Genomic DNA, 15518 nt, shown 5'->3' on the forward strand with positions numbered 1-15518 from the left:
AACTTCGGGAAATGAGACTAGCTAGCTGCCCAGAAAACAGATTAAGTTTTATTAAGTTTTAAGTTAAGATAATTAAATTAAGTTTTTTCTAAGAGGTCTAATTTACCTATAATTGGATTCCCATATGTCTGCTCCCCGAGAAAGAGATAAGGCTTGCTGGCGCCAATCTACAGCTATAACTAACAAAGAACTTCAGCTGCTAACATTTTACCGATTGAAAGCTGTTCTGTGCTTGCTATTTACGCCAATTTATGTTTTGTTGGACAAAAATAGAGAAAGTAAGATCATCAGTTCTTTGAAAAAAAGGAAGGAAAAAATAATATTTAAACAAAGTAGAAAAGGAGATGGATATATAATATATAAATATATATTTCTTTTAATTTGCTCCGGACCGGCAAATTAAAATACTATCCGCGGGCCGGAGTTGGCCCACGGGCCGTAGTTTGCCGTATCTGCTTTAAGATGTGTGCATAAAAATAAAATAAACGAATTTCTGGGCACGATTGGCTGCTCTTGAATATAAAAAACATACTGATGTAAAGGTTTTGATTTTATGACTACAGCTTTTTTTAGGTTATAAATGAACATTCTGTATACTGAAACATCAAAATTACTCCAACCTTGTCATAGCTTCTATTAATCCGCGTCTCTGGAATATATTGAAAATGTTATTGAATTTATTTACTGATAAAAACTTAAAAAATGTTTGATAGTAAAACTTAGAGAAGCCAGAACTTTGTCGCCAGTTAAAATTCGCTTCATTCAAATTAAATTGCTAACCGCTCACATTTACTTGGAAAATTAATTGAACAATTTAGATATCATGTGTAAAAATGTATTAGATGTCAAGTACAAAAAGAATTTAAGTATTGCATTATATTATGATAGTCAAAATTATTTTTGCGGGCTCAAATTCACTAATTTCATAAAAATGCTGAATAAAGCTGAATTAATTTATTTAGGGTGAAACACAGTATGACACACTGTACACATAAGTACAAACATAAAAAACAAAATATAAATGCAAAGAACACAGAATTGACATGCTATTGTAACAAAATTTTGAACATTTTGTAACATTGTTAGAATGACATGTGTATAAATCGAAAGCCAAATGGAATTGAGTAAAACATCAAAGAGTAAAAGGTAACTTCAAACCATCCAGTCTAGGAAATTGAGTTCAGATTGACCTGCCAAAACTTTGTTCTATCGGTGAGAAAAGAAAAGAAATTCATTCATCTTAAGCAGAATGATTTATTAATATGTTCCTTTGGTAGGTTTTAATTGAATGTCAACCGGAGTTATACAGCTCAAAGCAAGCGCTAAACTTTCCTGCTTTTCCAGCTGACGTCAGGTTTTTGACAGTATTGTAATTAGACACTCATTAATTATACAGCCTAATTTCCATATATCGGAGCTTTGACGGAAATTGATCAATTCTTGCAGCCTTTAAAATATTGAGTTTACAGAAAACAATTTAAATATTTAGCTACCTTTCTTGATCATCGTCGTATCGGGCTTCAAGTTATGAGGATAGAAGTCTCGCGAGGAACGAAAAGAAAGTCTAATTAATTAATCATTTTCAAAGGGTTCTTCGATTCATATGGCGGCCGAGAAAAAAGTTATGAGTAGAGTAATAAATATTCAACAAAAGTATTTGGAAAATATTATTCTAAGTTTACTTTGAAAATCAATCACGACGCACTGAATATTAATTCTAAAATAAAGAAAACTAAATTCACGAATGTCATGAGAATAAGGAAAAACTTGGTGAGGGTTAGATGATATAACATGCTACATATATGAACTGTATCCCTGCGATAGTGAAATTTACGAAAGACCTTTTATTCGCAAAAGCTCAAATCATTTTTTAAACGATCTAGGGATTTCTATTTTCATTTACAGTAAAAATTTAGTTTTAAAAATGTTTAGTAGTATTATTATGTGTTGTTGGGATTTATTTAATTTACTTAACAGTCATTTTATTTTGAAGTAGCTTTCCTATCGCTCTTGCTTCAACTCACTTCCTTGCCAGAATGCAAATGGTCCAGCACGCGTATATTCAAGTGAGGTAGAAAGAAGTTAGTATTTAAGAGAAGGTTTAGGAAAGTGAATTCAGAGCGTTTTCTGCCTGCCTGAAGGCCACATTGCTATCTTTGATTAGTTTTCTGTTGCATTGAGCGCTTCTTGCCATTAGGCTTTATTACGCCGACTTTCGAGTCGGAGGTAGCCTGTGTGGTATTTAACCTGTGAAGTGGTTATATTAAATTTAATTTTATTCAATTTTAAGATAGTCATTACCTTTTGAGTTAGGTAAAAGTGTTGGTTCTTTTAAGCACGAGTTGGTGCCATCTGTGAGTCCATAAAACGTTCTTTACATCTTTCTTCTGATCTTGTCGTACTTCAAAACTTAGGGATGATTTTCTAAACAGTCTTCTAACGTTTAGCTTAGTTATATTAGCAAAACTGACAAGACGTTATGATGTATCTGAATTTAGTCTGTGCCGAACAAGGTAACCATATATACTATATAGATGTCTATGTAGGCGGTAGAAGTTAAATCTATGGGGCTGCTAGATTTTGATTTAGGCCACCTTTTAATTACATTCACACATACACACTCTTCATAATAAATACGGAAGTTCAATTTTTACAATAAAATGAGATTTCTGTAGACTTGCACGCAATACATTATCTTTTAATTTAATGTGTCTTTATGGTTTTGTCATTATAATCGTCATCATCTAAGTCTAAATAAAGCTCATCGGCGTCATCAGAAATATAATTCAAAATCAACCATTCGTGTAGCAAACTTCGCTGACGACTTCGCTGGTTCTTTTATTATACAAGTTTTTGAAATACAGTTCATGTCTTAATTTTTTTTTAGAATTCTGAATTTTCGTAGTTGCCAATTTCAAGCAGTCATTCTTTAAAAAAATACGCTGTTGCTGTTTATTGGCAAACTATTAGCTAAACGTTATATTATTTCCAAATTACGCTAAAACGAAAAAGAACAATTTTTCTGATAAAAATTCTGCTTCTCATATTCGTATCATTTCTCATCTTTTAAAGTACAACTGAATCCATCAGAGAGACCATCTCACCAGGTGCAAACCAGTGCCATCTGGCGTTCGACGCTGGCATCGCAATGCTTCGGCCGTCCTATATTCGTCTGGTCTTCCAGGTGACACTGCTAATTAAAAAAAAAGCAAAACAGAAAAGATATTAAAGTGTCTAAAAATAAACGTTATAAGTTTTAAGAGTTCTTGACCGTGTTTCAGTTCAAGAATGACAAAATGAGCAAACATCGTTTTCAAGCTTCATTTGCCATAGAAGTAGTAGTTAACTTCTTTAATCGTAGAAAAGATGTGGTTAATTCTTTAACTTTCTTCGCTCTCTTTTTTCTTGAACTTTTCTTTTCTTCGTCTTTAGGCGTCTTTTTTGTGTCATTATATGTATATATTGTAGTTTTCATTCTCATACAGAAAATGTACAATTTATATCTTTTTCTTCTTTAATTTACTTCAAACTTCTTTTCTCTGTATTCGTCTTAGCAATTATTCAAGGATTTTAGAAATTGAGCGCATTTCTTCGTACAGTTGAGACCTTCGTGACTTCCTTCATTGAATACGTGGTATGCGTTTCCTCCTTTAACTTTAGTTATCCTGTATGGTTCAAGATACTTTGTTTTTAATTTGTTGATGGGGAAAGAAAATTAGTGATTTTGCCTGAAAGTATGCAAACAGAAAGGATTAGAAGTATCCTCAAGAAAGCATATTTAGAAGTCAACTATACTCAGAAAAGCATTCAAGAGAATTATTTCATCTCTAAACTTAGACAGAAAATAGAAAATATCATAGCAAATTGCTTTCATTTTATTCTTTTGAATTGTAAAAGGAAAAGAAAGAAGGTCTTCAATTATCATTGCATAAAAAGAAGATTTTCCACTAAAAACGCATTATTGAAATCAAATTGGACCTTTGAAGAATACACATAAAGATTATAAGTACATCTTAGTAATCAATGGTACATTTATTAAATTTGTATGCATTTATCTTACGACGTCTACAACATCTGCTGAAGTTATAACGAAGTTGGAAATACGAAAAGCTGTATTTGGTAGTCTTTCTCAAATAATCTTCAAAGGAAGTATAGCATTTACCTCTAACGAAGTTGTCAATTACTGTTTAAAGAGAACATTAAACATCATTTAATAAATACTGGCCTACCGAGGGCCAACGGACAATTCGAAAGTATCAGTCAGACTATCATACCAACTCTTTCAAGTTGTCGTCAGAAAACCCGGCCCAATAGTACAAGCATACAAATGAATCGCAGCAGGCTATTAATTGGACATTTCAGACAAGTATAAAAACCACACCCTTTGAACTGCTCTTTGTTACAAAGATGAATGCTAAAGGTACTGACAAGCTGACTGAAATGATCGAAGCTGAAATTCAAACAAATTTTGAAACTGAAAGTGATGAACTTAGAAAGCATGCGAAGGAACAGATATTTAAAATTCAAGAAGAAAACAAGAAAACATAATTTAAGAAGATGAGAACAAAGACTTTACAAAGTTAAAGGTTTGGTAGCCATAAAAAGAGTCCAGTTTGAGCCGCATTAAAATCATCCCCCATGTCAAACTTAAAACTTTTTTCAAGAGATCACACAAGGATTTAGCAATAACGGAATATTTTGGAATAAACTCTCTGAGATATGCGTTGAGTCCAACAAAACTATGAATTTGTTTTAAATTAGTCGATTCTGGGAAATTCAGAACCACTTTCGTTCTTAAAGTAGATGAAAACATTTAAACAGTTTATCTACTTTTATAACATGACACAAGAATTCCATTAGCTTCTTCAAAAAATGAGATTTCTTAAAAGTAATCTCAAGTTCATATTCACTAGCAAGCCCGTTTAAACCGTTCGACTGCTTCTTAGATGGAGGAAGACAAGATTATTACATCATCCATATACGGCAAAACAATACCGTCATTAATTAAAGGTCGAAAAATGGTGTTATTGTACTTCTGAAATATAGCCGGAGAATTACAATAGCCCAAAAGGAGCCTTGAGAAAGTGAAATTGCCCTTCGTGTGCTACAAATGAAATTTAATTCTTACTATCGCTGTTTAAATCAACATTGAAAAACCCGTTTTTAAGATCAATAAACATATGTGATCCCTGTAACCGATCTAGAATATCTTCAATTAATGGAAGTGGAAATCTGTCCTTTACAATTATTTTATTTAATCTAGGTTCTACTATTCCTTGTGCTAACCACTCAGCTACATGGAATTCGACAATTTTTTTCCTGAAAATAGCAACTTACGAGCTGATTAAATGTAGCTTCATTATGTTTTTACCGAAATGTTCATTTTTATATTTGTTGTTTCAGTTTTACGCGGTACATAACTCGAAACTAATTGCTGCACCTTATGTTTGAAAATGTTGAAAACATCACGTTCAGTATTTAATTCAGTTTCGTCTTAAGTTAAATCAATTGGAAGAATAAAGAAAGTACTTATTTTTTCTAAGCACTGAGATTTATTTTAAACTGTAATTCCATTTTCATTTATTAGGAATTCACCCTGCATTAATGCATTGAGTCCTATGATGACGACACAAGACATACAATATTTTCCACTTGATGTTAGCATTACACTTAAAATCTTCAGTTTGAATACTTTCTTTAAAACAGCCTAATAATTCCACACGGTATTTTCCAAGTCCCACCAAAGAAGAACTCAAACGACGTAATTCCTCAACATTTAATTTATCAAAAACAAATTTTCTAAGTAATGTTGCTTGATTTCCTGTGTCTGTTAATGATTTTACTGTTAATTACCATTCACTAACATTTTGTTTAATTTCGATACAACATCAACGTTCAAAGTGGCTGTTTCTGGTTTCGCATTTGTTTTAGGGCATTCCGAAAGTTTTGTGACCAAAAGCTTCACATTTAAAACATTTAATTCCCTTATCTTTATGGATAAAAGTTTCAGAAATATGATTTTTGAAGCCACAATTAAAACAAATTTTACTGTTACGATTTTCAGAACTATTACATTTCACCTTCGCAGATTTATTATCATACTTTATTTTTATTCGAGTTTTCATTCTTTGAGTTAGCTCTATCATTAAAGTCATGTTTCGTTTCCATTCTATGGAGAGTACCTTTACATTTTACAAAATCGCATTTCATTATTTCCAATACTTTTTCCACAATTTGCCGTTTTTCTTTAAATTCAAATAAGTTTTTACATTGGTACAAAATAATTTTGTTTTCGTATCTATCATTTATTCCTTTTATGACCATACCGCATTAAGGCCACGTCATCTATTTTCCCCAAATTACATAATTCTGGCTTCTTTAAGAAATTCTCCTGTGCCGATTCAGTATCCCTCATTTTCCAAATTTTTGTAAATCTGTCAGATTAACTTAGAAGTATTCTCAATCGGGATAGTAGTTAGCGAAGCTGACTGCGGTACTAAAGAGCCTGGGTTCGAATTTCGGAGAAGACATAGATGTTTGTAAATGTACAGTGTGTAATGCGGCATGGGAGCACTCTAAATATGCGGCGAGCCTAAAATCCTCTCGAGATCGAGAGGTTGATGGTAGGAGTGGTGGGAGACTCTCCTCCCGAGGTGCTCTCCATCAAAAATGGGGGCGGAACTGAGCAAAGTCGTACTGTCACCTATATGGTGCTCAAGGCTCTTGCCAACAACAGGCGCAGTCTTGCACTCTGCGCCACGATGAATTTCGTGGCCTTGTTCTGATGTTACTGTCAGACACGTGAGGTAAATCACAACAAGGACAATATATATATATAATTAGTTATTTTATTTAGCTTAGTTGTTATATATATATAGGGAGAGAAAGCATATGTAAGGTAAAAATTTATAAATATTAATTATAATTTAAATTAGTAATAGTCCCTTACGTCCTCTTTCTAATTTGGGTACTTCCTCTATCGATTCGAAGAATCCTTATAACTAACCTATTGAAGTGCGCTTTCGTTTTTTTTTTTCACGCTCTCTAGATTAGCTAGTGCGTAGTTAATAGTTTCGCTGTAGCATCTAATGTCTCGCATTGTGAATTAGTTGCATATAAAATTGTGGGGTGCTTATTGCACCTATAGTGTTGTGCAAGCCAAGAAGTGGTCTCTTAAAAAATTATTCGTCAAGAAATAAAGTTATGTGGTTATTATCCAGCTATTTATAGTTTTACAGATTCTTACGCATCCTATTTGTAAGCGAGCTACATCTCTCGAAAACATCTCGGTCACGACTAAGACATAATTGGTATCTTTTTTGCAATTTTAATTTTTATCATATTTTGTAAAATTTTGTTTTTGCTGTTCAGATTGAATTTCACGTCACGCTTGACATTTTGAGATTGGGTGTAAATAGAGTACAGAAACAGAATTTTGCTCAAGGATCAAGTGGAACGAAATGTGAATTCAGCACTCTTTAATTGTTCAAATTTTAATGTTTTAAAATACCAACTCTTGAAAGCTCGATTTGGAGCCTTAAAATATGAATAATTAAATTATGAAAAGTTATAAAGTTAATAATGTTTGAATTTTCAATTATTAAAATCTTTTTAAATTATAATTTATTTAAAACATCTTCAATATTGTTTAGGAAAAAACTTTAGCAATTTGCATTACACATTGTTAGAAATTTGAGGGTACTTTTAATTCAATTTCTGTATTTTCCCAGGATAGTATAATGTATTACTTCTGATTAAATTTTTTCAGTATCCCTGTCTGGACATATAGGAACTAGACATATTTTAAAGAAAAACGTCAGTATAGAAAGAAATGGTGAATTATAAGTTACTTTCATATAGGCATCTTACAAAGGAGGCAAATTACACGCAATATTCTAATTTATTGAAAAAAAATTATATGCTTTTTATTTACTGAAAAATGTGTTATCGCAAATTTATTGAAAAAGAGTTAGAGAAAAGTAAGCTACTTTCAGATATACATTTTTAGAAAGAACGTTTATTAAAAAATTAAGTTCTACCTTCTAATTTGTGGGAAAAATAACATATTTTTTATTTACTGAGAAAAAGAAAAGCTATCCCAAAATTAATGAAACAAAGTTGCAGAAAAGTAAGCTACATTCATGTCACCAAGAAAGATAATTATCTCACCAAGAAAGTACAATTTAATGCAATCTTCCAATTTATTGAAAATTTTTCTATACTTTTTTTTAATAAAAAAGTTATCAAAAATTTTGTGAAAAATAATGTTGCGGAAACATAAACTACGTTCAAATACGTATCTTACTAAGAAAGGAAAAAGTGAAACTAAGTGCATTTAGTATCGCATAGTTAGACAAAACAAAAGTATTAATAAATGTTCTAAGAAAGACCATAAAGTGAGAAATTCTCTTTATTTCGATATCATCGTCATGCTAGATTTTTTTTCCAAAATTCTACTTACCACAATCGTTCTCATCTGAAGAATCTTTGCAGTCCACAACGCCGTCACAAAGCCTGTCAGACATTCCACGTGCTTTTAACTCGTTGGAACACCCTGAAATAAAAATTAAAAGTTCTTAAAAACAAATAAAGAAAAAATAAGTTAATAAACTACACATTTTTATTGTTATAAATGATACACGTAATATATTCCTTAGCAAAACTTACACTCCAGCAGTGGCCGAGTGGTTAAGGCCACTAAATGCTAGGAGCTCCACCTGAGTTGGATCCCAGTCGACCGACTGCTTGCATGGCCAGTTTTCCACATGCATAATGTGAAAACAAGTCAGTTTCATATAGAAAAATCCCCAACAAAGCCATCCCTCCTCTTTGGCAGATAGCCCGTCGTGTGCTTTGCCATGTTTAGGTAACCTAGGCTAACTCAGCAAAGTTTTATCCGCAGATAAAACATGCTTTAGTAACAGATTATTGCTTGAAAAGTGAATTGTCGAAACCGAATGCTCTGCACTCGTGATGGATGGCTAAAAATCATGTTTATCTGATGAACAATTAGATTTCTATCGTCAGCCATTCATATTTTTATATAAATAGTAATAACTTTTCCAGTTGATGTATGGGCTAAAGTTTTATAGCTTCTGTACTTTCTAAAATTCACGTAAAAATTTCAGCTACAGAAACATGAATACAAACAAGCTAGTATTGATTGAAAGCCTTACCTCTAACCTAAGTAGTTTATCAACATACATTTTGTGCACTTTTATGTATTAGAAATTGCATTCTTATAATAACGTTGTGGTACTTATGTTAATATTATGGCATTAAAACATTTTAAATTTTATTAACGAAATGCTATTTAATTTATTTCTTTCTTTTCGGCCGTTTTGCCACGAGGTTCTCTCATTCCGGAAATTATGTAGATTAGACAGTTTTACTATAAAGATCAGACATTAAAGAAAAGGTGTGTGAGAGTTTGGCCTGCGTTCCGCTGCCCTACCTGCTGAATTAAATAGACTGTAGGCGACGCCAATGCTAGTCTTTTTGGAAATAAACTTTGATTGAAGTTAGATCCTGTTTTGGCCAAGCGCGTGTTTGAAATTTTATCTCTGTCAAAGTAAGCTTGCAGTCTCTAGTCAAATTAGATTTAATTTATTGCAATTATATCCTTTGTGAAAGAAAGATTTGTTTTAAACCAGGTTCAAGTTGTTTGTAAATTTGTGTTTATGTATCTTAATTAAGAACTCACAAGGTGCGAGGTAAACTTAAAAGTGTTTTAATTCTGTACCTGCCTGTAATGGTGATATTCTGGAGGTCATAATTCCCTTCACAGAAGAGAAGTAACACCTTATTGATATAGTTGAGTTATATTGAACCCACAACAGCTGTTACAATGAAAGTTTAAGAAAGAAAAATACTAGTATGAAAATCATAAAAGAAAGGACATGCGAGTACACTGCTATATCCCAATGTATTTTTTATGTCCTGTGTTTAGAAGATAAAACATGCATATGTCTGTACCTAGATTAATATAGTTTTGTTTGATTCAGGAAAATGAAATGACTAATTTTAAACTAAAAGTGAAAGTATTTAGAGTAGATTTTATTGTGCATCATGGCATTAAACACCATTTTGTTTATTGTTTTGATACTTCGCATGAGAGAATTCCAAAATATTACCTAATACATTTATTTGAAAAAGGAAAATGAAAGTTCTTGGATAAATTAGTTTAAAAACACTTTTGCACAAGATAACAATGAAATACGTAAAGGCTCTTGAAATATATTTCCTAAGTAGTCCTCCGGTCGTAGGGGGAATCTAGATTCTACAGGATGTCTTTAAAAAAATTCCGTAACAACAAACAGAAGAATGTATATTTGTTTTACCTTAATAGAAAAGCTGCTTATGGTGGCAAAAATAGAAAAATTAGTACCAAAATCGAAGATGGCTCCTTGTTAGTATAATTACAACAGTAGCAAAATTCTCCAACAGCCAGTTGTTAGTATTATCAAGCCATAGTAATACACGTACGAAATACGCAAAATTAATGCTATTACTGTACATCATGTGCCTAAGGAAAATAGAAGGTATTCCGATTGGTGCATTGTAATTTTGTTTTCACATGGCTTATAATTAAGCTTCCCTTTTGGACGCTTTTCGAACTGAGCTAGGCCTGAATCAGGACTCAAAATCACTACATTAGTTGACCTTCATTATCCTAAAGTAAAGCTGATTACTTACATTTGAAAGAGATTTGCATCTAAAAAATTAACGAATGTAAAGAATAATTTTTTTTCTGCCGATTATGCTTCTAAGAAAATTGTTATTCAGAGGGTAAGAAAATTCCACTTTATCTTCTTTACATTCATTTACATAAATTATTTCATTCATTCATTTATATTAATTATACAATGATTAATTTCATCTTATTCAGATTTAATATTGGAAAAGGAACAACATTTGAATTTGGTTAAATATAAGTATTAACTTTAAGATATCTACCAAAAAAGCTATTATGTGTTTGAAAGGGACTTAATTTATTTCATGCATTAAAGATATTAAAGATTTAGGCAAAGAGAGTGTGCTTTATTACTTGCATACTAAAATAAATTTTTTGAAATGGAAAAATTCGGTAATACTTTATAATAATATTCTTTTGAATACTTTGAAATATATAGTACGTACAACAATGTAAAAGATATAAAAATGAAAGACAAACACCAAGGAGCGAAAACAATTTATTAGCTTCGTTTACAGAAAAGCTCATTTTAAATATATTAATGGTGATAATGAAGAAAATAAAAAAAGCTAATAACTTCCAAGTTTTAGTTAATGGGCTACATATAGACAAGCAGTTCTAAAGTGGTTAAGATTTTCAAAACTTAATTAGAGATTCTTAGATAAAAGATAGATCCTTAGAGATTCTTTGATATAATACCTCATTATTGAAGAAATAATCATTTTAGCATAAATTTGTGTGATCAATAATTTGACTTCGTAGCTGTGTATCTGCTTGGCATATATCTCAAATCAAAAAACATTATACATAGAAACATCGTTGATTTTACACCAACTAGTATTTTATACCCTTGACGAAGACCTGGCGAATCATTATTTATTATATTTTGCTTTCATCACAGCTTGTTTATCAAAACATGACAACTTGACTGATGACTCACGCAGCAATGCCTAAATAATTTTTTTTAATAGTAATTGAATAACAAAGAGTATCATCCGATTACAGATATAAGTTAAATGCGCTAAAATGTTGACGAGGAACGATTTAACAAAAAATTCTTTCCATATGCTAAAATTGATTTTGTTAATGATGCTCATAGGCCAAAAGATTATATTTAGTGCTATTTGAATTAAGAATAACTGATTTGTTATTCACATAAAGCCAGAACCGGCGTCAGAGCTCGCATGGCCGTACTAGGCTGCAGAATTTAGGGAAAAAGAGGAGTTAACAGAAGTTTTTCATTGCGATGACAATGCCCCAATCATCAATCAATCAACGGATGGCAAAACCTGTAGTATTGTTCTAGATCCAGAAAATACCACTACCGATAGTGAGGAAAGTGATAGAGAGGTTATTGGAAAAAAAAAATTTGATTGACAAGTTAGTCGGAATTCTCGACACAGCAATTACAGGATTTGAATAATGGAACTTAGTAACTGACCAAGGAATTATATGTCTACAGAGTTAAAGAGAAAGTATTAGCACAAAAAAGCAACTTAAACAACTTCCATTGAAAGAAATGTGTAATAAAGAAAACATATAAATGTTAAGCTCTTTTTTATAATTTTGATACCCTTTAGATAAAAAATGTTTCATTATTTTTTAAATCACGATTTCATATTTTTAATTTCATAATTTATACATGCCATCTTAGAAGATTTAAAATGATGTAATATCCAGAAAAATCCCAAATCCGGGATCACCGAAGTCTCGACGAGTCCGCAAATCCGACTTTATACTGTATGCTACTCATGACGCATTTACTGATATAATGGCAGAAGGGTTTTCAGTCAGTAATGATATTACAAATAGCGATTTATAGCCTACATTAACCAACAGGAATAAAGTAAAACTATAACTGTATTATTTATAATCTAACCTATATAACAGAATCTACACATTTTTTCCTAGCTTCTCTAACCTACTAACTTGCTGTCCGTTGCTGCTATTAATTACTTTAAATGTATTGCGAAGAATAGCAAAATACAGGTATTATCATAGAAGAATGTTCGCTCAGACTGCGCCAGTTTAGCTGCATTTGTCAAAAATGTCTTATCAAGAAGTAAAGAAATATTTAACGGGACATGATTCCTACAACATTATTACGCACAAACTGTCATCATATTCCCCGTCGCCATATCAAAATTTTAAGTATATGCAAGAAGAAACGCGATTGCTTAATTTTATGTATCTCTGTGTGTATGGAGATTCTCATTACCAAGATTGTAAAGTCGTAGGAGGAACAGAAAGCACACTGGCAACTCGAAATTGAACAGTAGTGCAATCCAGGGTCGGAAATGCTTTCTTTATTCGGTAGATGGTGTTGGTTCAAACGTTTTTGCTGAGAATCTTTGTAGAGTCATTAGGTTAATTGGAAGCAGAAAAGAAAGATGAAAAATATGCAACCGCCTTCGCCGGGAATCGAACCACGGAGCTCTGAAATACCGGCTCAGTGTGCAGAACCACTGCACCACGAAGGCACGCTAGGGAAGTGGGAGAAATACCTTATATCTTCATTTCATACGCGAACGCAGAGGTAGTAAGCAAGATGGGTGATTATACGAATGCGGGAATTTAGCCAATAATGCAGCCACTTTAGACGTCAACATTTGTGTAAGAGCGCATCAGTTGCGAAGGTCCATCAAGGGTTACTGGCCTATTCGATCACTACTTATGCCTAGATTCTGCGTACACATGAAAAATCTAGTGAATGGCACACCCTTTGACAGCGCAAAGGATTTAGTTGCACACATCGCAGAAGCTGCCGGAGAAGTCTGAGATACCCGCAGAAGCTTCCAGAATATTCGAAACTCCAATATTCTAAGACAAAAGGGCTCGCATTGCAAAAAGCTGTATTGCGCCGGACATGTAAGGGCTGGATTATAACTTATTGAGGACACTCTGGCCACTTTTGATTTCTGTTATTATTATGAATGCGCATTTATTATTAAAACACATTTACAATACTTGCTGCACTTTCATTTGTAGTGTTTTCTATTTAGATTAGCCTTTGTACATATCATTTCCGACCCCCAACAGTTATATGATTTCGAGTTGTTTGGGTGCATCCTACCCTTCCTGCAAGTTTGTATAAATCATGGTATAATGCATATATATATATATATAGAGAGAGAGAGAGACTCACACATGAATAAAGATATGAACATTTTGTTAATAAAATGTTTCTAGAGATGAATACGCATTAAAAGGATTTATACAATGTTGGTTTTCTTCTGGTTTTAAAGGAGAAAGAAGAGTCGCTTAGAGCGTCGAGTTTTGGCTAGTTCTGGTATTGATTAGTTTACGCTTCTGCTAAAAGAACGCAATGAATTTTGAATCTTTTTCTTCTGGCTGCTAAGAACATATTGATACCAGGGGAGGATTAAAGAAAATATTTTATGCCATCAATGTTCAAAAGAAAATCTGGTAGTCAAATATTTACTCATTAGGCTTTTAGTTTTTGTCTTTTAACACATAAAAAGCAATATTTACAACCTAAGTTCTCTAGTGATGATTTAAAAAGAATAAAGAAAATGTACTTAACGCGCTTACGTCATTTTTAATGCTAATGATAGATAATAAATTTCAAATCCCATCTTTAATTGTATGAACCAAAATATATCTTTTAATGATAATAAAGCAGTTTGTATTACTTGCCAAGATACCACGTGCAGTTAGATTGTTACAAATGTTTACAATATGAAAGTTTGGACTGAAAGAAATTTGAATATTTTTTTTTGCATTTTAAGAATTAGCTTATTTAAGTATTTAATTACTAATGCATTAATCATCTAAATTAGTTTAAATTTTAAAACTTAAGACGGAATTAACAGAAACGCTCTGCGTGAAACAGCTATCGTGTAAAAACTAGCGTGGGAGTAAAAAAGGAAAAGAGTTTTCGAAAATTCTATCAGAAACTTATTTGTGATACTATTGCTCAATATACTTCGAGTATCCTTTTTTTAGTTACAACGAGGTAGTTAGCCAGAGCATTTGCGCTGTAAGTACTTAAAGCAGGAAATAATGAAATATTTACTGAGTATCTGCTGTGTTTGAGTTCATATTTGTCAACGAAAACGATCGTCTATACAGCGTTAATCTGGTGGGTGATTTTCTGGAAAGTGAGGATATTAACTGGACTGGCAAGCAGATCTCCAGATATAAACCCTATACAATATATATAGGATACTCTTGGGAAGGTAATTATAACTCGCTTTCCTTCTCTCTTTCAGGGCCTGAAAACATTGTTGCTGCAGGAGAGAGACCGATTGCCTCAGGGACACATAAAACTGCCTTATTTCCAGTAAGAAATCATGTTATGAGAGCTGTTTGACTCTTAAAGAGGGTCACACCTCCTGCTAGCCTTCTTTTTTTTGTTCCATCTTACAGCTTTTCTGTTTTAGACTTTCCTCCGCCGATTAGATTTAGACATTCTAAAACTGTGTAGCATGTGTAAACTGTTATGTGGCATATATATTTCTGTATTTTATCAACCTATGTGCATAATAAACTTCATCAAAATATGTTCATTAGTTCTGAAGAGAACGGATGAAATATGAAAAGATTGTTAATTTTGAAAACCAATGTAAGTAAGAACCAATTTTCCTGAGAAAGAGCCTCCCCCCCCCAAAAAAAACATTTCCCTATGTACATAAACCTCGTGTGCTTTAGATGAATCAATTAACGTATCAACACCTTAATAATGTTATAGTATACTTATCTGGAACGAATGTATTGCACGCTTTGAAATGCAAATGCAAAAAGTAAATTTAAAAGCTCTAAAGTGGAACGTACGTTTTAAATGGAATGAACATACTGTTACGAA

General features: G+C 32.3%; 1 protein-coding gene across 9 annotated transcripts in view; it reads right to left on the reverse strand.

Annotated features, from left to right (window-relative positions):
- LOC118192271 (atrial natriuretic peptide-converting enzyme-like) overlaps window positions 1-15518 on the reverse strand; it is a 1449396-nt gene that overhangs the window by 63353 nt on the left and 1370525 nt on the right. For all 9 annotated transcript variants that reach the window (XM_085809975.1, XM_085809976.1, XM_085809972.1 and 6 more), the window contains one exon: window positions 8462-8554. In XM_085809975.1, the coding sequence (XP_085666101.1) occupies window positions 8462-8554 (93 nt within the window). The remainder of the gene's footprint in view (window positions 1-8461; window positions 8555-15518) is intronic.

Source organism: Stegodyphus dumicola, chromosome X2 (assembly GCF_044657685.1).
Source record: "Stegodyphus dumicola isolate Sdum_Otavi_A_Nest chromosome X2, ASM4465768v1".
In the NCBI taxonomy this organism is placed as follows: domain Eukaryota; kingdom Metazoa; phylum Arthropoda; class Arachnida; order Araneae; family Eresidae; genus Stegodyphus; species Stegodyphus dumicola.